General features: G+C 34.5%; 1 protein-coding gene across 1 annotated transcript in view; it reads right to left on the minus strand.

Moving 5' to 3' along the window:
• Myo5a (myosin VA) overlaps nt 1-27607 on the minus strand; it is a 216094-nt gene that overhangs the window by 107366 nt on the left and 81121 nt on the right. Inside the window, exons 3-7 of the mRNA XM_026391361.2 lie at nt 26871-27042; nt 23804-23948; nt 7336-7492; nt 3021-3164; nt 581-662 (exon numbers count right to left, since the gene is read on the minus strand). Coding sequence (XP_026247146.2) covers nt 581-662; nt 3021-3164; nt 7336-7492; nt 23804-23948; nt 26871-27042 — 700 coding nt within the window. The remainder of the gene's footprint in view (nt 1-580; nt 663-3020; nt 3165-7335; nt 7493-23803; nt 23949-26870; nt 27043-27607) is intronic.

Raw genomic sequence — 27607 nt, forward strand, 5'->3', positions numbered from 1 at the left:
TTCTACCCTTATGATCACTCTGAATTGAAGGCAGAGTAGAACATTTAAGTGTCCAGGTCTGGAGATTATATACGTGTGTGTATATATATTCCTTTCTGTTTTCAATCATATTTTAATTTAAAACTCAAAACTATGTTTATGACTTATTTATCTTAATTGTTGAAATGTATAGTAGTTTCCCAAAGGTTTAATTCCAAACTACATGCTATGACAATTTCCTCAAACACTTTACTTCCCTTATCAGAAACCCTATAGGCCTCCAACTAGTAAATTTTTTTTCTTTCATTCAAGATAAATTTCAAACGTACATAAAAGTAGAGAGACTATTATAATAAACCCCTACATACTCATCATTCATCTTAATAAGCATCACACCAAGGCCAATCCTGTTCTATTTATACAACTACTTACTTCTTCCGCACCCCATGGGTCATTCTGAAGCCAACTGCAGACTTCTAAAAATCATTTTTATCCATAAAAATTTCAGTATGAGATAAACTTCTTTTAACAAGTTAGTTTGGAAACTCAGGTATTAAACGAAAATAATACCAATATAATAAGTCTAGAGCCATATTCATACCTAATCGCAGCATTTTAAATTCAGGTAATTGTGCTGAGGCACAAAGCTGATAGAAGATATGATAGTTTCTCTCCTCTTCTGCCTTTGAAATAAGAAGAGTTTTCAATTATAACATTTGATCTAAAACTCAGAAAATTCTCATAAAATACAATTTTAATATTTAATTTTCTCAGTGAAATAAATTGTCCTTACCAAATTTCCTAATACGTATTTATCATTGTTAAACCTTATGGTTTTTAGTTATATGTAAGCTGGTCACAGTGGTACACACCTGTAGTCCCAGCTACTGGGGAGCTGAGGCACAGGATTGCTTGATATCAGGAGTTTGGGGTCAGCCTCAGAAACATAGTAAGATAGTCTCTTAAAAAAATAAAAGTAAATAAATAAAATAGATGGAATCTATATGTGTATATGTATATGTAGATGTATTATTCACACTCAATCGAAAATATCCAAGAGTAATGCCTTTTGAACTAGCCAACAGCTTGATAAATGGCTATAGTCATAAGAGATCAGTGCTTTTGAGGGAAGCTAAATCTTCTGTTTTTTCAGTACTCAATACTTTTTCTAAATATTTGTGATCTTCCCAACTCTTTGAAAAATAATAATCCCATCTTTGCCATATTTTAGAGAGGACCATCTTCTGCAGTTTTGCTTCTAAGAAATCCATAAACATGCTATATTATCCTCCATAACATTTTTATTTGTATATTTTAAAACTGATAACTATTTTACAAAATAGAAAATAAATCATTTATAATTCTAAGGTCAATTTTTAATATTTTCTGAGAGTTTTTTTACATACATACCTAGAAATATAGTTGCAATAATACTATACATACAAAATTGAATACTAATATAATCTTAATATTACATTATCATATCCTTGAATTCTGCAATGCATTCTGTTAGAAAAAGATTAGTACTAATAAGGTCAAGGCTAGGTTTGATGCCCAAAGTAAACTGATATCTGGTTTAATAGAAAGTCTATTATTACAGGGACAGAAGACAATGAACAAAATACCAACATACCTATGATTATAAGTATAATTAGGCAAGAGATCAGGTTGTTCAGTGTACAAAAACTAGGAAAGCAGGTGGGTCTGCAGAAATGCTCTGATCATCTTTGTAAATGAGAGACAATATCAAATTTGGTTTTTCTGACTATGAGATTCATTTTCATAGATCCTTCTCAATATTCTACCCCCAGAGACTAGAGAACAGCTAGAATGACTACACTGTCTCCAGACAAGGCAATACAGATTAGGCCTTATACTTTTGTACTAAGCCTTGCTAGCCTTTGGCCAACATACTGACCAAGGATGTTTTTTTCCTATCCACCTTTAAGGATATATCAATCAAATCTTTACTATTTGGATTCAATCTTTTCTTAGATCTACCTATGTCTCATTCAAATTCATTCGTTCTTCAGGCTACTAAACTAGACAGTTTTCCCAAAAATCTGTAGAAGTATTTACGTATTCAAGAAAATCACTGTGTGCATTTGGATATTAGAACAATGGTAAAGGGTGCCTTATTATATAAATTGAGTATTATATTTTAGTTTGTCATCAATGAAGCACAACCCTAAAGTCAAAGCCATTGTAGATGCAGGCTTCCCCAATGTGTGACTTTTGGTATGTCCCAGATAACTTTCTAAGCCATAACAGGCTAGGAAAATGGAAATTGTGGATCCTGATACCTGGCAGTGCCAGCAGTATTTGACTCTCTATGCAGCGGGCGTCCAATTAAAGGGGATACTGAAACTACAGATCTGATAACATAGGGATATAGTAGGTCACCAGGAGCTTGCTAATGATAAATATACATTCCTTTAGTATGCCTGTAAATATACATCTGCTAGTATTGCAAATGTATAGTATTTTACCCTTTCAGACCAAAAGGATTAAGGGCATACATGTGAATACAAACTCTGCACAAATTGATCAACTTTATTTTTGATAATAGTTCACAACTGAGATATAAAGATTTTTTAATCCCTCACTTTTCTATCTAAACAATATCATATTCTAAGAAAAAATATAGTAAAAGGACAAAGATAACTTTGTTCTTAGCTGAATTCAAGCTGTAACTTCTTGTAGACATAAGTCAATCTGTTCCTCATCAATTGGGAAAGAAGAGAGACAAGACTAAACTAATAGTGCCTCTTTGTAAGCAGACTTTTCAACAAACATCTGTAGAAAAAGTCAAAACTATTAAATCTACACCAGCGCTCAAAGACTGTAAGTCTATGGGGTATTCTGCCCCTGCAGGCACCATTTTACATGCTTTAGTCCAAGCATAGTTTGCAGTAATACTGTCACAATGTGTTCTTGAGAGTGTCTAGAAACAAAATTTATACCACTCCAGCAAGCATGAGCTCTGCAATTATGTGGCAATCTAACATAAGTATACATACATATGTACATGCCCAGCTTACCTGGAACACCACTCTGGATTTCTCTAAAAGGTATGTTCTCATATTGGCACCAATGATTCTATATCTCTTATCAAAACCAATCTCTATATACTTCCCAAAGCGACTGCTATTATCATTCCTGGTTGTTTTAGCATTTCCAATAGACTAAGAAGCAAGGGAAAAAATTAAGATTTTAGAAGTGCAATTCATGACATGACAATTACAATGTCTATTCAGGGATAGAAAAAAGAAAACTGAACATAAATATTTAAAAGTGATTCTTTTAAGTACAGAACCAACTTTGCCCCTGCAGGTACAGATGAATGCTTTGCCCACTGCACAACAATACAAATACATACTAATCATTCTTATTTGTCTTGTTATTCTCACAAAAATGAATTTCAGAACAGTAAAACTGATCCCAGCAATTGGAGATTTTCATATTCCATACATTCATACATTCATTCCAGTGAAGAAAGAACAGGGTAGGGTTGGGAGTTGCCAAAATACAAGCCTTATGAGTTAAGCATCAAGATTTTGATTTCTTGAAAAATTTAGTTTAGTATAAATGAGATGGTTAAGCCAAATTAATATTTTCCTGGAAATGTTGCTCTTATCAGGGTTTCTTTAGAAACTAGAAGTTTCTCTCATCTCATCCATCCTACAGCAACAAAGGTCCAGTTGGACTTCTTATTATCAGAGGATAAGTATTACCTATTCAATTTAAATGCCTCTTTCAGAAACCTGAGAAAGTAAAATTTGGCTTTGATTTTTGATGGTAATATCTAAATTGCAAAGCATCTGCTGTATAATGTGGACAATATAACTTTCTGCTACATTTTTATGTAACCTTAAAAATTAAAATGCATGTCTTCTTACTGATTTAAGTGATATGCTTCTACAAATTTTTCTAAGGTAAAGCAAAAAAAAACTTAGTATAGTTTAAAAAGCAAATATTCATATAATGCATATATGTAAAATGTTTAATCAACTTTTTTCATATAAGAGCAATAGATTTCACTTGTGCAAAGCCTCTGTTAAGATTAGTATATCAGGGGCTGGGGATGTGGCTCAAGTGGTAGCTTGCTCGCCTGGCATGCGTGCGGCCTGGGTTTGATCCTCAGCACCACATACAAAGATGTTGTGTCCGCCGAAAACTAGAAAACAAATATTAAAGAACTCTCTCTCTCTCTCTCTCTTTCTCTCTCTCTCTTTCTAAAAAAAAAAAAAAAGATTAGTATATCAAAACCATAGCAAAGAGAAAGATGTGAAAAGAGTGTAGAGCATTAAAAGAGTGAAACAAACAGTAGCAATACTGCTAAAAAAAAGTCATTCTAAAATCATGCTAGATACTCTGATCAGTCAAAGAAAATGTATTTTCAATTTCTGGAAGAGGGCAGATATCATCATATTTTGTTTTGGCAATGAGGATACTGCTACAACTTAGATAAATATTTTAAATGCTTTTCTAGAGAAAAAAAAAGAGAATGACTGGAAGCTACCATTTCAGCAAAATTACAGTGTGAGCTGACAGAGTCTGATATAATTCATTATAGACATGTACTCAGATGTTATTACCCTTCTTAATATCACACACACATATACACACACGCACACAAAACCTGAGCCCAATACAGTGGCACAGGCGTATAATCACAGTGACTTGGGAGGTAAGAAGGTTGTAAGTTGAATGCCATCCTAGGCAACTTAGTGAGGCTCCAAGCAATTTAGTAAGGCCTCATCTCAAAATAAAAAATAAAAAGGGCTGGAGACGTGGCTTAGTGGTAAATAAAGCACCCATGGGTTCAATCCCAAGTAACATGCAAAACAAACATACAAAAAAAGACTTCCAAGAGAAAAAACATGTTATAAAACAGAGCAAAAAGAATAATTTTGCTACATCATTTACATTTTGCCGAAGGAGACTATTTTTAGGACAAGGTGTTTGCTTTCTAAAGGATAATGAACAAATCCCTTTAGCCACTGGGTCATGTTGTTAACTATGTACAGGATGTCCATTATCCCACCAAGGAGTTTTTGCAGATCACTGGATACCTGGACATTCCTTTCTTGATATCACAGTAATGGGCTCTAATATAGAGACATAGTCTTACAGCACATTTAAACCTATAAACTTTCTAGGCTACATATTCAATATTTTACATGCTTTTTTTTCTAGTGACTATAGACCCTTTGTTGTCAATCTTAAACCTATAAACTTTCTAGGCTTCATATTCAATGTTTTACATGCTTTTTTTTTCTAGTGACTATAGACCCTTTGTTGTCAATCTTAAGCTCCAAGTCTTTTTTTGTATGTTTGTTTTGCTTAGAGCCTCACAAACTGAGATGCCCTCTTTATAATTGTTGAAAATTAGTTCTCCCTTTACCAAATTTCTCTTAGCCCAAATTCCTACAGATTAAATGACAGTACAGAAAGAAGGGATCGATTATTGGATGACTTTATTTTTTTTCATCCCAGTAAACAGGACAAATTCCTTATAACTGCTTATTAAAAGTTAGTCCCTGTGTCCATTCCAAAATTTTAATATCATTTCTATTCATACAACTCAAACTTGAACTATAGAAACATTAATATGGCTGTTTTTTGAAAGAGGTCATCTTTTGACACATTCTAAAAGGCTCATTCTGGATTAAGTTTCTCCAAGACAAATCCAAATCATACTTTTATGTGGTCTAACCTAGAAGACATAGAATTTCCTAAAGCTATCACAATAAAGACTTCAGGATATTCTAACATTAGGGACTAGAATGGCCTGAACTATTGCCAAATACTAGGAGTATGTTGTCATGATAAAACAAAGCATTGTTGCTTTCTGATAAAAAAAAAAAAAGCTGGCTCAATAAACTATTTACCTAATAATAACGTCAGTAATACCCACCACTACATACAGAGCTAAATACTTTGAAAACTTTAATTTGCTTAAAATCTTCACTATTTTCTTTTTGTGAAATTGTTTGTTGGTACCAAGAATTGGAACTAGGGGTGCTTCACCACTGAGCTACATCCTTATCCCTTTTTATATTTTATTTTCAGATAAAATATATTTTATATTTCAGATTTTCAGATAGAGTCTTGCTGAATTGTTGAGGCTAGTTTCAAACTTGCAATCCTCTTGCCTCGGCCTCCCAAGTAGCTAATATTATAGGTGTGTGCCATTGTGCCGAGCTGAGTACTCTCTTTTAGCACAAACATCTGCTTCTTCCTATCCAATTTATTTCAGAAAACTTTTCCAGTTTTATTTCCATAGCATATCAGCCTTGGAGGCCTCTCAACTTTCCCAACATATCTTGGAGAGCAATCCTGTATAGATGAAGTTCACAGCATTGTGTTTTCAAGTGACACACACAGCACTGCAAACCAGGCACAATTTACCTCTGGACAGATTATTGCAAAAACCACTTGTACCACAGGTGCACCACGCCAGTTTTAACTCCATCTGTGTTTAGGTGATAAATAAGGATTGACAAAGGAAAAAAATAGGAATAAAAAAATACCCATTTGAATTTTTAAATAGCAAGGTTTGTTTCTGTATGTCCAAACTAATTTCTGTCCATTTAACAAAACTTATTTTTCCTCATTTTCTTACAAAACTATAACTTTCTTAAAATTACATTCAAATAAAATACTTTATTTTCTTTGGCATAGTCATTTCTGTCTTGTATACATATTTGACTTTTGAAAGCACATTGTCCTTTTACTGTTTTTCACTACCAAGAACTTATAATCACTGAATTTCTTTTACTAACCTATATCTGTGTTATGTGATTAACAAGAAGAAGGAGAAGGAGAAGGAGAAGGAGAAAGTTTATGAGGTCATGGTTTAAGTTTGTAATTCAAATTAGGGGAAAACTTTAAATTTAAAGCCAAATAGGTCAGATGAAGCACAGAAAATAAACTCTGAGCAAAGAAATAATGAAGTTCATTCATGCTTGAACATAGTAGACCCTATGTTTTGGAAAGAGCATAAATAACTCAGGAGGCAGGGGATAAGTAACTTGCACTTCTGGTACAAAGAACAATAGGTTCGATCAATTAACTAAGAGAAAGAAACTTTAGAAAACAAAGTACTGCTACCTGTTATCACAGGCAAAAATTCTATTGGTAGGTTAAAAATATAAGATTTTGAATTAAAGCAGATTTTTTGATGGCTGGGCTTTACTCAATCACCTTACATAATTTTCACTTTTCTTGGATGTATTACTAACATGTAGAAAGGTATTTTTCTAATTTTAGCGGCTGGGAGGCATATCAATTAGATTTTTCAGTATGTTTCCTAAGAATATATTTAGAAGGCCCAGGATACTGCTGTCTTACCTCCATGATGGGGTTGGAGGCTAAGACCTTCTCTTCAACGTTGGCCTCACTGGCAGAACCACTTACAGTTGCAAAGTATCGCATGGCATACTTAGCTGAGACTGTTTTTCCTGCCCCAGACTCTCCACTTACAATGATGGACTGATTTCGCTCATCTCTGTAAAACAAAAAAGAGTAATTGCCAGTGCTGCCTGTTTCTGAATGTGATTATTTCTACTCTAGTCTCACTGATGAAGCACAGTAAATTTCTGCTGGATGCTATATCAGCTATATGGAAAGAAACACAAGAATGCTATTTCCTAATAAAAATTACTACTTATAAACTAAAAATGAATAGAGGTTGAAGATATATACCATGAATTTAGTCTCACTTTGTAAGATGGATCCATAATACAGATTCTTTGAATTTTTTGTAAGTGTGCAAAAATCAAACATATTTTACTCCTAGAGAATTTCTTGAGTATCTTAAATTACTATTGTCAACTACCTCAAAAGAGAAAGGAGATACTATCTGAAGCCACAGAAAGGAAAACATTGAGAAATTTAGAAAAAATCTCTATCTAATTAAAATTACAAAACCATTTAAAATATTTCAAATTATCTATTAGCTAACAATCCATTAAGTAGTGTTTCCCACAAACTCCAGCTCATAATAAAATACCTTTATCACCAGAGGAGAAATAAATAATCCATTTTGCTGACTGATTTCATTTAAATACATCAAGCCATAGTCATAGTTGGATACTATTCCTGTTAATAATAGTACAGAGACTATCTAGTGTTTACCTAGGACTAACTTCAGAACTCAAAGACTAATATGACATCTTATTTAATTCACATAATAACTCAAAAACTCTAAGGATGAACTTGCTCAAAAGACTATTATTTCTTTGACACTGAGAGCCTGTATCTTCTTTACTTTACTTTTAACATCCAGCATTATGTCCAGAGCCTGACACATCAAAAATGTGCACCAATTACAAGCGTAGAGAACTTCAATGAACAACCTATCCTTGACATGAATCTTCCTAATTTGGCTACAGTTTCTACTAGGACAGAAGAAGGAAACTCCGATTTCCTGAGATGAATCTTTTGGTCACTTTTTACCCATCAAAATAGCTAAGCAAATAAATAAAAGTGGTATTATTTGTGCCTCAATTCACAAAGAGACAAGATGACTTCAAAGGTTTTTAGTGGTATTATCCTACAAGGTCACAAGATATCGAGGTGTTATGGTTTGGATGAGAGGTGTCCCCTGAAAACTCACATGTGAGACAATGCAAGAAGGTTTGAAGGAGAAATGATTGGGTTATAGCCTTAGCCTAATCAGTGAGTTAATCCCTAATAGGATTAACTGAAGTGGAAGGGTGTGGCTGGAGGAGGTGGGAATTGGGGCGTGGCTTTTGTGTATATATTGGTATCTAGTGAGTACAGTCTCTCTCACTGCTTCTTGATCACCATGATGTGAACTGTTTCCCTTAGCTACACTCTTCCGTCATGATGTTCAGCCTCATCTGGTATCCTGAGGAGTGGAGCCGCCCCTCTATGGACTAAGACCACTGAAAGCATGAGCTCTCAAATTAACCTTTCCTCTTCTACAATTGTTCTGGTCAGATCTTTTAGTCTCAGCAGCAAAAAATCTGACTAAAACAGCAGGTTTTTCTATTACACAATACAATTTTTTTAATCTTTTTTTAAAGAGATTTATTTGCCCAACAAATATTTATGGTTTACATGTTCTAAATTGTGCTAAACATTAGATAAAAGTTTAAAAGCTATGATGTGTGTCATCAGGTAGATGATGATCTAATAGGAAAGACAGATCAATATGCAAGATGATAAAACAGGTAATGGGGCATTGACAGGAGAAGGAGATTAACAGAGGCACTTCCCTACAGATGACAGCTAGGCAGGAGAGGGCACACAAGGAATGCAAAGTGAAGAAGGGACCATTCTAGGCACAAGAGATAGCATAAAAGAAGACTCAGAATCATAAGAAATTATAAAAGGGCAGGAAATTCAGTTCTGATGAAAAATGGAGTAATGACATTTAAATTTGAAGAAATTGGCAAGAAAATCATAATTATCTATAAGGAGAGGTAAAGAAATTTGAACTTTGCCATTGCAAGATTTTAAACAGGAGAGTAACACCATCCAATTAGTAAAATCAGTCTGGCAGCAATTTGGAGTATGGGTAGCAGGGAATCCTGATTAAAAAACTGAAAGTCTGAACAAAGGCTGTAGCGATCGATTAGCATTGAGAGAGACAGATGTACGTAAAAGACACAAAAATGGCAGAATCAATAGTAGTTGGCAATAAATTTCCAAAGTAGAAACTTAAGATTTTTCTAATAAAATGGTTCTTTTTTCTTAGAGAAAAAGGGTTTCTGCCTTATCGTACAGATTTTGAAAACTAGAATGGGAGTATTCAGTTCAGGCCTGATGAAGTACATTCATATTGTTCTACCAGGGTCATGTAGCAGACTGTACCTGACTCCCACACTGTAGAAAAAATCAGGAGGACCTATGTGACATACTAAGGAATCATTAATTCTTATAGTATAGACTTGTATGTAATCCCTATTTTTATAAAACTCCCTTGAACCTCATATTTGCCATCTCATCTCTTTATTTGAATTTCTATAATTAAACCTAAAAATTCATTGCTTCTGTTTTTTCATGTCTGGTTTCAAATAAATAGCTATAGTAAAATAGTTCATATTTTGGTGCCGATATCCTTTTTAGTCATTTCAAATGTCCTCAATTTTATCTTTTTCAATATATTAATCAAGGGTTAGTGATAGTAGCATAGATTCTCTTCCGAGATATGATCAAAAAAATGAACTCTTCCTATTCCCCCATGATCAGTTCTGTCCCTACACCCCAAGTGACAATAACTTGACAAAATTCTTCTAGTATCCCTTCCAATAGCAAACAGGGTGAAGAGCCTGATAAAAAGAAAATCTTAATAGAAACTGCTATCCTAGACTGTACATTTGAAAAGCTATTGCAAATCTTAATGACAAAATATTGTGTCAAAAAATCTAAAAATTCTTATGATAAAGGGAAGAAGAAAAATATTTTTTTTTAGAGAGAGAGAGAGAGAGAGAGAGAGAGAGAGAGAGAGAGAATTTTTTAATATTTATTTTTTAGTTTGTTTTCGGCGGACACAACATCTTTGTTCGTATGTGGTGCTGAGGATTGAACCCGGGTTGCACGCATGCCAGGCGAGCTCGCTACCACTTGAGCCACATCCCCAGCCCCGAAGAAGAAAAATATTAAAGGCAATATAATCAACGATTGTCAAATGAATCACAGAGATTTTTACACACACACACACACACACACACACACACACACACACGTGAGGAACATGCCTGAGATACATCTTCTTTCCACAATTTATAGATCCATATGGCCAACAGTCTGTAAACGTTTCAAGGGGACTTTACTATTTGTTATATTTTCACAAGTTTTTTTGACAGAGTGGCTTTCCTTTTTATCCAAGTTTAGTATAGCATTGTAATATACAAATAAATACCATTCTTTCATTTTATAAATCTCTAAATTTAGATTCTGGTCTGTTGTGGTTTGGATAAGGGCCTCCCCAAAGCCCCATGTGTTCAAGGCTTGGTCTCCAGCCTGTGGTGCTATTGGGAGGTGGCATCCTAGTAAAGAGTTAGGGCTTAGTAAGAGAAAGTTATGGCACTTGAGCATACCATTAAGGGGGGTATTGGGACTCCAGCCCTTCTGACTCTCTTTGCTTCCTGAGTGCTATGAGGTCAGCAGCTTCCTCCACTACATGCTCCTGCCACAATGAACTCCCTCATTACAAGCTCTGAAACAAATGTTCAGTGAAGAATGAACTGAAACTTTCAAATTATGAGCCAAAATAAACCTTATCCTTTTTTAAGAAAATTATCTTGTGTATTTTTGTCCCAATGATAGAAAGCTAATATAGTCCTAGCCCCATCGTTTGCCACTTTCATGGTTCTGAGCAGCTGCATGACATCTCTAAGTCATAGTTTTATCATGTTTAAGATTAATGAAAGCCAGGTGAGGTGGTGAACGCCTGTAATCCCAGCAACTTGAGAAGTGAGGCAGGAGTATCATGAGTTCAAATCCAGCCTCAGCAACTTAGTGAAGCCCTAAGCAACTCAGCAAGACCCTGTCTCTAATAAAATATTTTTTAAAAGGACTGGGGATGGTGGGGTTGTGGCTCAGTGGTGGAGTTCTTGCTGCCTAGTGTGTGAGGCACTGAGTTTGATTCTCAGCACTGCACATAAATAAATGAATAAAATAAAGGTCCATCAACATCTTAAAAAAATATTAAAAGGGGGGTGGGGCTGGGGCTGGGCTCAATGGTTAAGTGCTCCTGTGTTCAATCCCTGGTACAAAAAAAAAAAAAATTCAAGATTAATGGAAACTAAAGTACTATGATTTATCTAAAAATCAAACAGACTCTGTGGTTGATTTTTCAGAGCCTACATTAAGCTATAGTGAACTCTTGGGAACAAGAATTGGACCAGGACAGGCCTACAGATTCTCATGTTGTCTTCAAAGATCATCATTAAGATGGGCAACCTTTTCCCCTTAGAGGGTCCCTAAATCAAAGGTGGCCACAAATCAATAAAGGGCTATAAAGAGGAAAACATAAAACCCTACATTGTTTGCTCTTGTGAGTGTATGTGTGTGTGTGTTTTGCTGGGGACTGGACCTATGACCTCATGCATGTTAGGCTAACAATACCACTGAGCTTCAGCTCTAGCCTCACTGTTTGCTTTTAAATCAAGAATAGGTTAATGAGAAACCATTTATTCTATAAAGAAATATAGCATATATGGCCACAGTCTAAATATGCTTGACTGGAAAATTATGTCACAAAAAAATCTTGCACTGTTACATCATTACTCTATGGTAATTCATTGGTGCTCTATGGTAATTCAATGGTTTCTCATTAAGCTGTAAGGATTAGAAAAATGGATATAGAAAAATCTTAGTAGCATAGAAAGACATCTGCCTGTAATTAAAACTAGTTTAAGGTGAAAAAATGCCCATTTTTGCTAATTATCAGATGGATACAGTTGGTTCAGACCCCCACCCTTAACCTGAATTTTTGTTTGCCAAGCTAATTTGCCTGGTTTTGTTTGTGTCCTGTTACTGTTTCTTTTCCAACTCTGAAATACTTTTAGGTGTGGCTATCTATACCTGCCTTTTAAGTTTGAAACCAAACCATAGACTACAAATATTGGGTTATGATTTAACTACATCTGCCTCAGCTCACAGATTTTATTTATCCAGCTAGTGCCAAATACTGACATCAGATGCTGAATTGAAAATAAGAATTTGAGGTCTACACTTTCAGTTGTTAACTTAAGAGTTTTTGGTTAAAACATGTTCTTCATTTGACTCCAGTATGATCTCCTATGTTCAGTAGACTCTGATTCCAGGAGATTGGATTTGCTGAGAGTAGATACAGGTGGAAATAATGTCACACAGAAATATGAAGTGATGTTGCTAAAGAGAAGAACCAGGTGGACAGATTTCAGTGTCGAGAATTTTCCCCCACTAAATTCATTGGGGCGTGAGGTTTAGGAATAAGTTTTGTACTTCGGTTTCACATTTCCCCCCTCCTTTTTACGTTGGCTAGAACTTTGGGTGGGGTGGGATGGGGTGGGATATGTCTATGTGTGTCTAAAAGGCCATTCTGCTGGAAGACCTGCTTTCCTGTCCTGTATTTCTCTGGCAGCCTTTTATTTTTACTTTAAGTCAACTTGTGTTTTGAGTCTTACCTGTAACTCAGTATTTTCCTGCCTTATGTGTTATAATATTCCAATGATACCCAACAGTTTATTTTTATTATGATTTTTTTAAACAAAATTTCACAGTTCTGTAATGTAGGCACTTTTATTTTCATTGTGATTTATGTATATTGTAGGGTAATATTTGGGAGTGACTGCAAGCAGTTTTCCATCTGTGTGCAACTGATTTTGATTAATAATCCTTTTCACCTACCTTTTCCCAGGTAATTTAAATTGGACATGATCAATTTTTTTTTTTTTGCAGATTTTAGGTTGTTACTAACTTTGGAATATAAATCTGGGAAAGAAATTTTATTTACTTGTTAGTGTGGGATAGAAAGCCACCTTGTTACAAATTTTTTAATTTCCAAAAATCTGTATTAAATGAAGGTTTTCTGCTCTGTACTTTATGTTTAGCTATCTTTTTTATACTTAAAAAACTAAAAATAAAAATTATGTTCTTATTAGCTTTAAGCTTGATTTTGATCTTTGTTTAAAAGCCCAAAATGTACTTAAATGAATTATGTAGAATGCCATAAAATCAGTTTCTTATATGTACATAATCATGTTCATGTATATTTAGGTATGGATACTGCTAAGTGAGTTTTACTCAAATCATTTGGCTTGCTGTTTACTCCCTTTTGTAGTTTTTGATCTTAGACATTTTAAGATAAGTCTGAATTGAAAAATTTTCACATTTAAAGCTTTATCTTCGTGCAATCTAAGTGTATGTGAGAAATCACAGTTGGCATAATTTTGTTGTAGTTGATATTCAGGGTTTTAGGAATCATTATTTCTGGATTTGGTGAGTGAATTTATGAGATCTACTGCTCTAGAAGTATAGATGGCCAAAGGACCATTTCGTATTGCCTCCTGGTTACCTGTCTGATGATACTGTGTGTGCTAATATATGCTATTCTTTTTGTTATAGATTGTCTTAACAGTAGGTCAAGTAATAAAAAGAGATTAAATAATTTAAAAAAAAATAAAAAATAAATAAATCAAGAATAGGAATCAGAAATTTTTACAAAGTCAGTATAGTGCAGTCTTTAAAACATATTTCAGTTCTTTGTAGTTACAGGAAGAAATGTCAAAAAGAAAGGATAAGAGCATAGATGGAAGTGGGAGAGACACGGAAGGGAAAGAAAGAGACGGAAGGGAAAGGAAAATCCATAAGAAAGGGATAAAAACATATACACAGGGAAAAAGAAGAAGAAGAAGATGATAGAAAAGGGAGTAGGCAAAATATCAGGGAGAAAATTTATACTAAACATCACAGTCCACCCTCTTTTACTCATTTGAGCTGTGGGCTTTAGATTTTTACATATATATGCATGTTAATGTACTATTCCTTGAGTTTTCTTTTTTCTTTTTTTTTTTTTTGTACTGAGGATTGAAACCCAAGGATGCTTTGCCACTGAGCTACATCCCCAACCCTTTTTATTTTGAGACGATGTCCCACTATGTTGCTGAAGGTCTTGTTAAATTGCTGAGGCTAGTCTCCAATTTGTGATCTTCCTGTTTCAGCCTCCCAAATCTCCGGGATTACAAATGAATCAAATACAGAGAGAATTTCTTCTGTTTCCCAAGAATTTTACAGGTGTGTACCAATACATCCAGATGTTCTTTGAAATTTTGATGAGTTTATCAGTCACTATTCACAATTTTTCTTTGCTTGTGTCTTTACAAGGAACTTCTTTCTAGTTTTGGAATATATATGTCACTTTAAGGGGCTAATTTTTGGGGGTGAGGGGTACCAGGGATTGAACTCAGGGGCACTTGACCACTGAGCCACATGCCCAGCCCTATTTTGTATTTTATTTAAAGGCAGGGTCTCACTGAGTTGTTAGTGCCTTGCTGTTGCCAAGGCTGGCTTTGAACTCGAAATCCTCCTGCCTCAGCCTCCGAGCCACTGGGATTACAGGTATGCGCCACCACACCTAGCTTAAGGGCCTAATTTTAAAAACCAAACTAAGGTACAAAGATCCTTCATCTCTCATGAAGGACAGGTCAATCTGGACCACCCTCTAGATGCATAAACTAAAGATTTGATTCCTGAATTGGCCAGTTCTCTCCAGGGTCTCTACAATAATCCTAAATAGCCTGGGCACTGGATATTTGGGAGCAGAGTTGAGTTCTTCTGGCTTGTTTCAATCAATAGTGTTCCAGAGTCTCTAATGTTAACTAAAAGCCTCCACCTAAAAAGTCTGCTTCATTGACTCATTCGTTCTTTCAACAAACATGTTATGAGCAGCCACAATGTGCTAACCATTTTACGAAGTCTGACGACTATTGTCATAACTTCCCAATAGAGACTAAAAAGTACACAGTTAAAAATACAGCAGGTAGTAATTACTATAAAAGAGGTCTGCCCAGTATACCATGAAAGCATAAAGAAAGGGCATGGAACCAGTGGGAAAAGTGAGAAAGCAAAGTCAGGAAAAGCTTGCTAGAAAAGATAGTGGATTGACTCTTATTATAATTGATTATGATAATTGTCTTTTGATTATAATAATTAAGAGAAACCAGATTGTATGAGAAAAGGAAGTGGAAATTAAACTATGTAGAGGCATGTGAAACCCCAGGAAAAAAATCAAGAAAAGGATATCCACTCTGGGTTGATGAGAAAGTGAGATGTTACACTTGAATCTGTTTTTTCCTTTGAAGTTATCAGTGACCACCATTTGGTCTACTCAGTCTTTCTCATATCGATGAAGTTTTCATTTTGTACCAAGTATATTATTTTATGGATTTTCCTTTTGAACTTTATCCTTTACAAAAATGTTATCACTCTAGTTTTTCATGGACATAAGGAATACTATTCATATCTCCCAAGACAATCAACTTGTTCTCTGTAAACTTAATAAGCATACTTTCAATTCACATCCGAGTCATTAACAAGGAAACTATGTAATGATAACCTCAGACCTGATTAATGCAGAACACAATGTAATATTTTCACTCATGTTAACTCTCTGATAATCACCATTGGGTGCTGCCAAGTACCTTGGTAAACTGAACAAGCATGGAGGCTTCCATTTTTAGCTTATAAGTAAACATGCTCACCTGAAACACAATCTAGAGCTTTTCTTTTTTGAAGGCAATTGATATAATTATTTTCTCTGCATTTGATCTATTTGTAAACAAAGAAGATATTAAATTAATATAATAAAATGCTTTCTTCCAAAGTTGCTTTTATTGTGGTGACTTAAAGATGTGGCTTTATTGAGACTCTAATCTTTTATTAAGAGTTAGGCTTTTATACACTATTGTCAGTAATCAAAATCCAGTTGCTTTTCTATCTGTTTCTCAAGAATATTTACTTTCAGTTAGCTCCAAAAAGAAAATACTTAAATCCAGGCAGTGTTGTGAGCCTGTAGTCTCATCTACTAAAGATGCTGAGGCAGGTGGAAGACTTGGGCCAAAAAGTTTGAGGCCACCTGGGACAACACAGAAGACCCCAACCTCAAAATAACAATACAAAACTCATAAACTCTAAAGTTGATATTACACAATGAGTTCACAATTGCAGCATTTAGTTTTTTTTAATATTTATTTTTTAGTTGTAGGTGAACACAATATATTTATTTCAGTTTTATGTGGTACTGAGGATTGAACCCAATGCCTCATGCATGCTAGGCGAGCGCTCTACCACTGAGCCACAACCCCAGCCCCAGCATTTAGTTTTATTTTTGAAGTATAAATATTTACTCTAAAAGAAGGTGCTGCTCCTTGTTACTTACCCAAAAGAACTAAAAATCAGCATACTGCAGTGATACAACCACTTCAATGTTTATAACACTACAGTTCACAATAGCCAAATTATGGAATCAGTCCAGAGGCCCATCAGTAGATGAGTGCATGTCGAAAATGTGAGATACACACACACACACACACACACACACACACAACAGAGTTTTACTCAGCCACAGAAATGAAACTGTGGCATTTTCTGATGGAAATGGAGAACCTCAGGCTAAATGAAAGAATCTAGACTTAGAAAATCAAAGGTCAAATGTTTCCCCTTGTATGTGCAAACTAGAGCAAAATAAGGGAAAGAATATGGTAATGCTGGGGGAAGGTTGGATACCATAAATATACAGGAAAGATAAGTGGAGTAGAAAGAACAGTAGAGGAGGAGGAAAGGGTGGGAAGGGGAAATATGGAATGAGTTTAACAAAATCATGAGTATGAAAATATTCATATATAAATGTAACACAAGGAATTTCACCTTTATATACATGTAGAACGTATCAATCATAAATAAATAAATGAGCAAAAGGACGATCAGTAAAGGAAGGAGAACATAGGGAGAAAAGGGAAGAAAAGTGGGGGAATGGACACTGAAATCAAATCCCTTGCATGTATGTTTTGTCAAAATAAACCCAATTACTATGTATAACTATAATGCTCCAATAAAATAAAATAGCTATAATATTTTAAAAGGTACTGGTCAATATCCAAGATACAGAATCAACCTATTAGTAGATGAATAGATAAAGTGTAATATGTGTGTGTGTGTATATGTGTATATATATACACACACACACACACACACATATATCACGGGATGTTATTTAGACATATAAAGATGAAATCCTGTCATTTGTGACAACATGGGTAGACCTGAAAGACATTTTGTTAAGTGAAATAAGCCAGGCACAGAAAGAAAAATACTGCATGACACATATGCAGAATATAAAAAGTAAATCTCATAAATCTGAGTAGAGGGCTGGGGATTTAGTTCAGATGGTAGAGTGCTTGCCTTGTATGCACAAGGACCTGGGTTCAATCCCAGAACCACACACACACAGAAGAAGAAGAAGAAGAAGAAGAAGAAGAAGAAGAAGAAGAAGAAGGAGAAGGAGAAGGAGAAGGAGAAGGAGAAGGAGAAGGAGAAGGAGAAGGAGAAGGAGAAGGAGAAGGAGAAGAAGAAGGAGGAGGAGGAGGAGGAGGAAGAAGGAAGAAGAAGGAGGAAGAAGAAGAAGGAGGAGGAGGAGGAGGAGGAGGAGGAGGAGAAAAATGATTACTAGAGGCTGAAGTGGGTAGGGGTGAGGACAGTCAACAGGTACCAAGATTGGTCAAGAGGTACCAATATTGGTCAACAGGTACCAAGTCACAGTTAGATAGCAGAAATAAGTTCTGGAGTTCTATTGTACAGCAGGGTAACTATAGTCATTAATAATATATACTTTTAAGTGGCTAGAAGAGAAGACTTGGATGTTTCATCACAAATAAACAATAGATGTTTGAGGTACTATATATACTAATTACCCTGATTTGATTATTACATAGTATATACATGTATCCAAACATCACATTGTGCCCTGTTATTATATCAATTAAATATAAAATAAAAATAGAACACTTTAAAAAAAGATGGTGCTGGTACTGCTGAAAGCTGTTCTTTAAAGAGGCAGTGAGACTTTTCAAGCATTAAAAACAACTGTTTTCTAGGGATTCTTGCTTATATCATTCAATTCCTAACAAGAAACCTGTTAACATGGATTCAGAGTCTCTCATTCGACCTGAGTTTTCTGTTCCATAAGTACAGAAACCATATAGTATATAAAGATTCCAAATAGAAACAGTTAATTATATTTATTTATAATTTTTACATAGTGCAGTAATTTATACAAATTATATTTTAATCCTACTGCAACCATATGGGGTAGCAGTACTGAGTAAGTTTCATATAAGTAGCACATACATAAAAATTTTAAAAGAGGAATCATTTACTGTGAGCTGGGATTGTCTGAAAGTAAAGTTTGAGAAGGATAATGTGAATAAAGCACATAAAGAATAGCAAGAAGGATATTCTAGGCTGAATAAAAGATGCAGAAATGGAACTAGGCAATGTGAATTTGAATAAGGCCAGATAGTTAAAAGTAAGAAAACTAAATGGCAAAGAAGAAAGGTTTATAGTCTCAGGGCCAGATTCAAATCTCAGCTCCCAGATATCTTTTATTAAAATATGACCTGAACAAGTTACTTCTGTTTCCTCACCTGTAAAGCAGCGGTAATGATATCTGTTTCTAGGGATAAAAATGAAGATTACAGGTAATATGTCTGGCACTTTGTTTGGCACACAACAGGCAGACATCTAAGCATGTAGCTATTAATTAATATAAGTTAATCCACCCTTACATACCATAGATAGATGATCTCCAACTTATAATGATGTGGGATATAAACAAACTTATGACTTGCTCATCATAAGTCAAGGAGCATCTGAATAGAATTATTAGATAGCATGTAGAACATCAAGTCTATCTGCATAACTAAGTTACTTGGAATAACATGGCAGCTGAATCGCAGTTAACAGGAGACATATTCCACTTGGTTAATGGACCTCATGACAGTGAGGCATCCAGAGATCATGTAGCTAAATGAATAAAGGGGCCACCCTAAGGAAATATCTGACAATGAATAAAGTCAGGAGAAAATAAAACCAGATCAGAAACTAAAGTAATGAAAGGAGAATGAGACTTTATAATAATAATGACTATGATAAAAGGAAAAGCTTATATTTGAATACCACTTAGTATTTTTCAAAGTAGTTTTGTATTATCAACTAATATAATTTTAACATCTGAGGTAAACAGTTTAGACATTCTTTTCCTCTTTGGGGGAAACAACATGAGAGCTTAGTGGCTAGTGGGGTAGAGCAGAGCTGGGTGTTATACCCCACATCTCCTGATTCCCAGGTAAGGTCTATACTGTGAGCCTTCTGCTTTGCTGCACATTTCCTTATCTGTCCTCTGCTCAGAAGAAAAAAAATACTACATGCTAGTCTCCATTAAACAGAAAGGTAGCAAATGCATTCCACAGAACAGTCTGTAAATGTAAAACTAGATATTAGTGAAATTGTTCTATTTATATGTAATGAAACTGAGATCCAAGGAAATTTTGAGATTCAAGTTATATAGTTAATTATTGGTAGAGACTCAACTAGTACAGATATCTTTTTTACTATACCAAAATTAACTGCACAGAACTAGCTAATTTCAAGTAGAACTATAAATGAAACAGTAAAATTGATTCACAAAAGAGAGAAAATACAGAAAAGTTAAGCAATCAGTACTACCTGATTTAAGGGAAACAGAATTAAAATATGTTATTTTAAAGCAAATAACATTATGACTTAGATATTAAAGAACAATCAATCTCAACATGAGAAATGACTAGCAACAATGTGAAATGAATAAATGATAATAAAAATAGACACCGCAGTCCATTGAGGTTTTCTCCTCTGGAGGTAATCAGAAATACTAAAATTAGGAGGCTATTCTACAAAAGTATTTGTATTCTCTTAAAATATTTTGTTCTCCAAGGAGCATGTTTAGAAAGGAACCATGAGCCAAGCATTCTGGTTATTGCTACTAACATGCTTGAGAAGAATCACTACTGCTAACTTTGCTTTGAGAAGAGATGCCTAAAACAGCATTTCAACCTTAAAAGATCTAAAATGGAAGCCCACCCCTACTCTTTGCCTCACACCACACACATTCACAACTTGCTCCTCTTACTACTTCTCCATCTCAGGAAATGGTACTTTCAATGTTCTAGAACTCAGATTAAATCTTTGTCCCTATCTCTAATTTCTTTCTCACATAAGCAAGTCTTCGCCAGTTCTATTGTAAAAGATATATTCAGAATCCACCCACTTCCTAACCATCTCCACTAATATCCTAAAACTAAAATTATCATTCCTTGCTTAGACTGTTGCAATAACCTAGCTGATCTCCTACTTTCTACCCTTGACCCTGTCTGTTCTTTTTAGGTTTGCTTTGTAAATTCAGTTTTCTCATGACTTCAAACAAAAAAATTGCAAAAATAGTAAAACAAACTCCTGTATATGTATTACCTAGATTCACCAGCTGTCCATTTGCTTTATTAATATGTTTCTCTTATTCTGATGTTTCCTAAAATATTTGAATGTAGGTTGCAAACATGATTCTTTTTAGAGCATATTTCCTCAGAGACTTGTTCTAACATATCTACAATGATCAAAATCAGGATCAATAATATTGATATAATAGCACCACCTAATCCCAGTACATATTCCAATTTTATTAATCATCCAGCATTGTCCTCAACATGGAACTTATAGATACTTCATAAATTGTGCATTTTATTTATTTGTAGTCTTTATCATGATTTGCTTTGTGGGGTAGGAATTTTTGCTTATTTCATCTAATTTTTTTGCTGTTTCTCTTGTATACAGGACAGTACCTGGTGTCTGGGATGCTCCTGCACCTTTGATTCATGACTGGAAGCCTAAGCCTTAGCTGTTGTATCAGACTTTTAGGTTGTACTAACAACATAATACCATAACTGGCTGAAGCATACTTTAAAACTGCCTTAAAAAGAAAACTAAGCAAAGGGAAAAAAGATAAACCTTCAGTTAAGAAATCACAGTGTGTGACTAAGCCACAGGGATGATAAAGCAGAGTGGGGAAAATGCTAGGAAACCAAAGTAAATCTAAGGGTAAATCTAACACCATTCATAATACCATTCATCCATTTGCTGTGGATTACCACAGCAAACATGGTAAGAGCCACGTCTTCTTATTTAAGACTACCAAGGGGGATGGTGATGTAGCTCAGTCGTAGAGGACATGCTTTGCATGTTCAAGGCCCTGGGTTTGATCCCCAGAACACAAAATGTAAAACAAAAGGGCCTGGGGAGAAAGGAAGGAAGAAGGAAAAGAACAAGAAAAAGAATAATATTTTCCAAAAAGTCATATAAATTTTCTCACTAGTATTAAATTTTCAGGAATTATTTTTAGGGTCTATCGATCCATGTGATTCTCTCTTGGTCCACTAGTTCTCAGGTTGTACTGAGCGGTGCTAAAGTTTCCTGCAATGCTCCAATACTCTACAAATCAAATATCGGTAGACTTTTCCAACTTAAGGAGAAAATATACTGATTGAGGGAATTTTCTCAAATTTTTAAGCTTAAAAACAAAGCTTAAAAATAAATTTTCTTAAAATTTATATATTTCTTACTACTTTATAAAAGAATCTGGCATACTGTGGCCTACTATACAGTGCTAAACTATGTTTAGTCATTTTATATACAACATATTAACATTTATAGTATCAGACTAATTGAATTTGAAAAATGGTCACCTTAGTAATGAGACTTTGAAAAAGTTACTACATGACTTCTCTATGATTCAGTTTTCTCACTGGTAAAATAAAGTTTAATAATAAAGTGAAACTCAGAAGGTTGTTTTAAGGATAAAACTAGTTAATAAGGAAAAAGCAATCAATCAATGTCTTATAGAAAGAGAACATGTAATAACTATTATTTGCCATTAGAGTTATTACCACTAATAGTATTTTATTAGGAAAAGGGCACAATGACTTCTAAGGGTTCTTTCATTGAAATAATTCTATAATTATGTCACAATGGTCCAATCATGTACAATCTTCCTGACTGAAGAAGAGAAGATAAAAAACTCTACAATATTAGTGTTCTCCCCACTTATAACTACTTAAGAGTTTCTCAAATCATATATAATAGACCAAGTTCTGCTTTGTAAGCTGGAGAAATTAGTCAAATATATGCTATTGTTTTATGCATTCATTCTTTTACATTATTTCGTATTACAAATTATTAAGTGTAATCTAATCCTGAGAATGTTTTTCTCCCATTTTCCACCCTCAAAATGTTAGGGTCCTGGGGCTGGGGTTGTGGCTCAGAGGTCGAGCACTTGCCTAGCACATGTGAGGCACTGGGTTCGATCCTCAACTCCACATTAAAAAAAAAAAAAAATTGTCCATCTATAACTAAAAAATAAATACTTTTAAAAAATGTTAAGGTCTTGTGGTTAATATCAGATATAAGGGCTGGGGCTATAGCTCAGTGGCAGAGCATTTGCCTTGCATGTGTGAGGCACTGGGTTCGATCCTTAGCACCACATAAAAATAAAAAAATTTTAAAAAGGCATTCTGTCCATACATAACTACAAAATTTTTTTTTAATCTGATATATTTTACAGATGATATTCAAGATGAGTGATGCCCTATCATAACATTAAAATTATACTTTCTTTTAGATTTAATTCTCTAGGGTACAGACTAATCCCCCCCCCCCAGTTCATAGGTCTTTTAGTTCTGGTCTATCATTCTACTGAATGACATTAGGCAAGTCATTTAATATCACTAAAACTTGATCCTCTCATCTGTAAAATATAACTTCTGTCCTTGCCTAGTCACAAAATCATGGTGAGATTCCAAAGGCAATATTTTTAAAACTGCACGTCTTTTTATAAATGTGAGATTACGTATGTGTGTATGTAATTGGGGACTGAACCCAAGAGAGCTTTATCACTGAGTTATAGCCCTAGTTCTTTTCATTTTTTATTTTGAGACAGGGTCTCACTAAGTTGCTGAGGCTGGCTGCAAACTTATGATCTTCCTGCCTGAGGTTCTCAAATCATAGGGTTTACAGGTATATACTACCACATTTGGCCAACAAGAGATTATTTTAATATTTAATAAAAATCCAGGCCATGCAGACAAACTGGTTACCAAGGCTGCTTACTTAGTAATGATACATGAACTGCCATTAACTTTAAAAATATCCATGACCTTACAAAGAAGAAATTATCACATATAATAAGAGCCATGAAGTAATAATGAAAGCTTTCACCAACCTGGCCATTTGCTTATAAGCTTCTTCAGCTACTGCAAAGATATGTGGATCCATATCACCCATGTTCTGACCACTGTAAGCATTAATAATATCTTCCCCATAAATAGGCAGTTGTTCATAAGGATTTATAGCTACTAGGACTATACCTGGAGGGAGGGGACAAAAAAGAAAAAGAAAAAGATATCAGTGATATCCTAATGAACATATCAAACTTGGCATAAAGTAAAATAATTAACACAAACTTCATTTAATTTTTAGTTCATATTAAACTAATATAATATATTGTTCAAAGATCAAAATACACAATTTTAAAAAATTCATTTATTCTAATTTGTAATATATGACAGCAGAATGCATTTCAATTCATAGAACACATATACAGCACAATTTTTCATGTCTCTGGTTGTGTACAAAGTAGAGTCACACCATTTGTGTCTTCATACTTGTACTTTGAATAATGATGTCCATCTCATTACACAGTCTTTCCTACCTCCATGCCCCTTCTCTTCCCCTACCTCCCCTTTACCCTATCTAAAGTTCCTCCATTTCTCCCATACTATCCCCCACCATCCCTATTATGGATCAGCATCCTCATATCAGAGAAAACATTCAGCATTTGGTTTTTTGGGATTGGCTTACTTAGCATAATATTCTCCAGTGCCATCTATTTACCAGCAAATGCCATGATTTTATTATTTTTAACTCCTGAGTAGTATTCCATTGTGTATATATAACACAGTTTCTTTATCCATTCATCTACTGAAAGACATCCAGGTTGGTTCCACAATTTAGCTATTGTGAATTGTGCTGCTTTTATAAACGTTGACATAGCTGCATCACTATAGAATGCTGTTTTTAAGTCCTTTGGGTATAAACCAGGGAGTGGGATAGCTAGGTCAAATGGTGGTTCTATTCCAAGTTTTCTAAGGAATCTCCATACTGCTTTCCATATTGGTTGCTCCAATATGCAGTGCCACCAGTAATGTATGAGTGTGCCTTTCCCCTCATATCCTCGCCAACACTTATTGTTGTTTGTATTCTTAAAAGCTGCCATTCTGACAGGAGTGAGATGAAATCTTAGAGTAGTTTTGATTTGCATTTCTCCAATTGCTAGAGATGTTGAACATTTTTTCATATATTTGCTGATAAATTGTATGTCATCTTCTGAGAAGTGTCTGTTTAGTTCCTTGGCCAATTATTGATTGGGTTATTTTTCTTTTTGATGTTAAGATTTCTGAGTTCTTCATATATCCTAGAGATTAGTACATGTGGTAAAAAATTTGCTTGCATTCTGTAGGCTCTCTATACCACAACTTTTGTCTCTCTGATTCATTATACATCGTCCTAACTAAAACACCATTAAAGAATTGGGCTGGGTTTTTAAAAATAATGTTATTAGGCTGGGGATTTAACTTAGAGATAAAATGCTTGCCCAGCATGAATGAAGGCTTGGGTTCAATCCCTAGTATCAGGAAAAAAAAATTTTAAGTGAAAATGTTTTAAGTACTCTAAATACTTCCTACTTCTAGAAATTTATCCAAACAAAATAGAGATTCATGTAAGGTTTGTTTTTAAATATAGATGTTTATCATGTTATTCATAATAGTAAAAATGGAAACAAAGAAAATACGTAATAAAAGTAAAGTAGTTGAACACATTCTGTGACATCTACACGACTATTGGGCTACCACTGTAAATCACTTATTTTTGAAGACTATAAAATGTCATAGAAAAACATGACACAAAACTATACATGATTCCATCTTTATATCTGCTTATAATCTTTCACAGGTACACAAAGAGAGGATTTAAGTTTAAAAAAATAAAGAATTTAAGTCAATGGAATACTGGCTATTTTTCACTGGTGAATTACATGCAATTGTTATTCCTTTTTGATACTTTTCTGTATTCTTTAATATTTTACAGTAGCTACATATATTACTTTAATGAAGTTATTCACTTAACAAATATTCTTTAGCTCCAACTATGTTTCAAGTCTCTTCTAAATGTTGATTTTACAACAGAAAACAGAAAAAACAAATCTTTATGCTCATGGAGCTTATAGTCTAGAAGGAAATTCAGATGACTAACAAAATAAGTAAAAAAAAATAGATACATCTATATATATGGTTTAGAGAGTAGTAAGGAAAAAAGGAGAAAAATAATATAAGCAAGGAAGATAGCTGGGAGGGAAAAAAGCCTTATAATTTAGATAGGGTGGCCAGGGAAGGCTTCATTGAGAAAATAACATGTACCAAAGAAAAATAAAAATTGAGAAAAAGGAATATTCAGTCAATGGTGGAAAATAAAAAGGTTAACATCAAGGATCTAAAGGATGTACATTCTTTTAAGAAGAAAGGGTGGCTGCTCCTGTTCAAACACTGCATTGGGCACAGAAGGCAAAAAGACTCAGATGGAAATTCAGATCTGAGTCTCAGAGAGAGAAAAAGTAAAAGAAAGCTGAGAGTTCAGTAGAGAAAATAGAGGATAAGAATAAAATAAAGAAAAAGAAGAAAAAAAAAGAAAAGACAGATGGGGAGAGGGAAGGAAACAAAAAACATACACTTATGCATAGGCTTCATTTCTAAGAGAGAGGAAAAGCATACTGCAATGAGCAGGGCCCTGGCATTCCAGGTAAGCAAGACTTACCATGAGTCAAATCAATCCTGCATTTCTCAGTAATTAAGAAAAACTTAAGATAAGCCTCTAACCTGCTCCAAATGTAAGTTCTTGAATATCTACTCTTCATATAGTTTTTTAAGAGGTAAAAATAATATGAATTTGGCATTAAATCTGACATATGGCTTCAGTAAGGAGAGATGCAAAAGATGGGCCAAGTTCTTTTCATCTTGAGCAAAGCTATATAATGTGACTTCACAAATGAATTTATTTTGTACCAAATGCAATTTAGCTAATAAATATTGGTAATCTTTTTATAACTCTGAAATGACTTTTGTCTTTAAGAGAAAATCTAACCACAGCCTAATTTCCCCATGCACAGTGCTTCCACTGCTGCATCTCTTAGAGAAAAGAGTTTATAGTGCACTCAAACAACAAAGCATACTTACCACAATATGTATAAATGAGTTTGGAATCAATAAAGCGGACTCTGAGATTATGGAGCACAGCAGGCTCATGAAGATAGCTGAGGGCAGTGAGGTCATTTTCTCCAACAAGTATATCAGGGTTTCGTAGATGAGGCAGCTCCTTGGTCTTTGGATCTAGACGGTATTCCAAATCCTAAAAACAGAAGGTACAGCATCTGGATCAGACATGGCAAGGAACAGGAAACAGGCCCATGCATTTTGCTTATTTCCTATTTCTGATTTGCTACTCGGCTATTAAATGTTTTTGTTTCCTGGGATCTTCCATTATCATAGAAACTGGTGGAAATGGCAAAAGCTTTTTTTTTTTTTTTTCATTACTAAAATTTTTTGGAGAAATCAGAACCTAGACCTTGTTTACCTAGAACTTTTTAATCATTAAATGAGCTTTCTTCCCTCACCTCTTTACTTATGAGAAGTGATGGACAATATAAGAGAGGTCAAGAGCTTGGTTTGAGGGTCAGATTGACCTGAGCTCAAACCCTAAGACTGGTATTTACTTTTTATGTGATTTTGTATATGTTATTTAACCTAGATCCATCATTTGTAAAACAGCATAACAGAACTGTGCCACACAAAGTTGTGGTAAAAATTAAAAGAGGCCATGCACATACACAAAGTGTTGTGCATAGTTTCTGGGGATTCTTGGACTTCAGAATCCCAAACCCTGAGAAATCCAAGAATCCCCTGAAACTATGCAC

The sequence above is a fragment of the Urocitellus parryii genome, chromosome 6 (assembly GCF_045843805.1).
Source record: "Urocitellus parryii isolate mUroPar1 chromosome 6, mUroPar1.hap1, whole genome shotgun sequence".
NCBI lineage: Eukaryota > Metazoa > Chordata > Mammalia > Rodentia > Sciuridae > Urocitellus > Urocitellus parryii.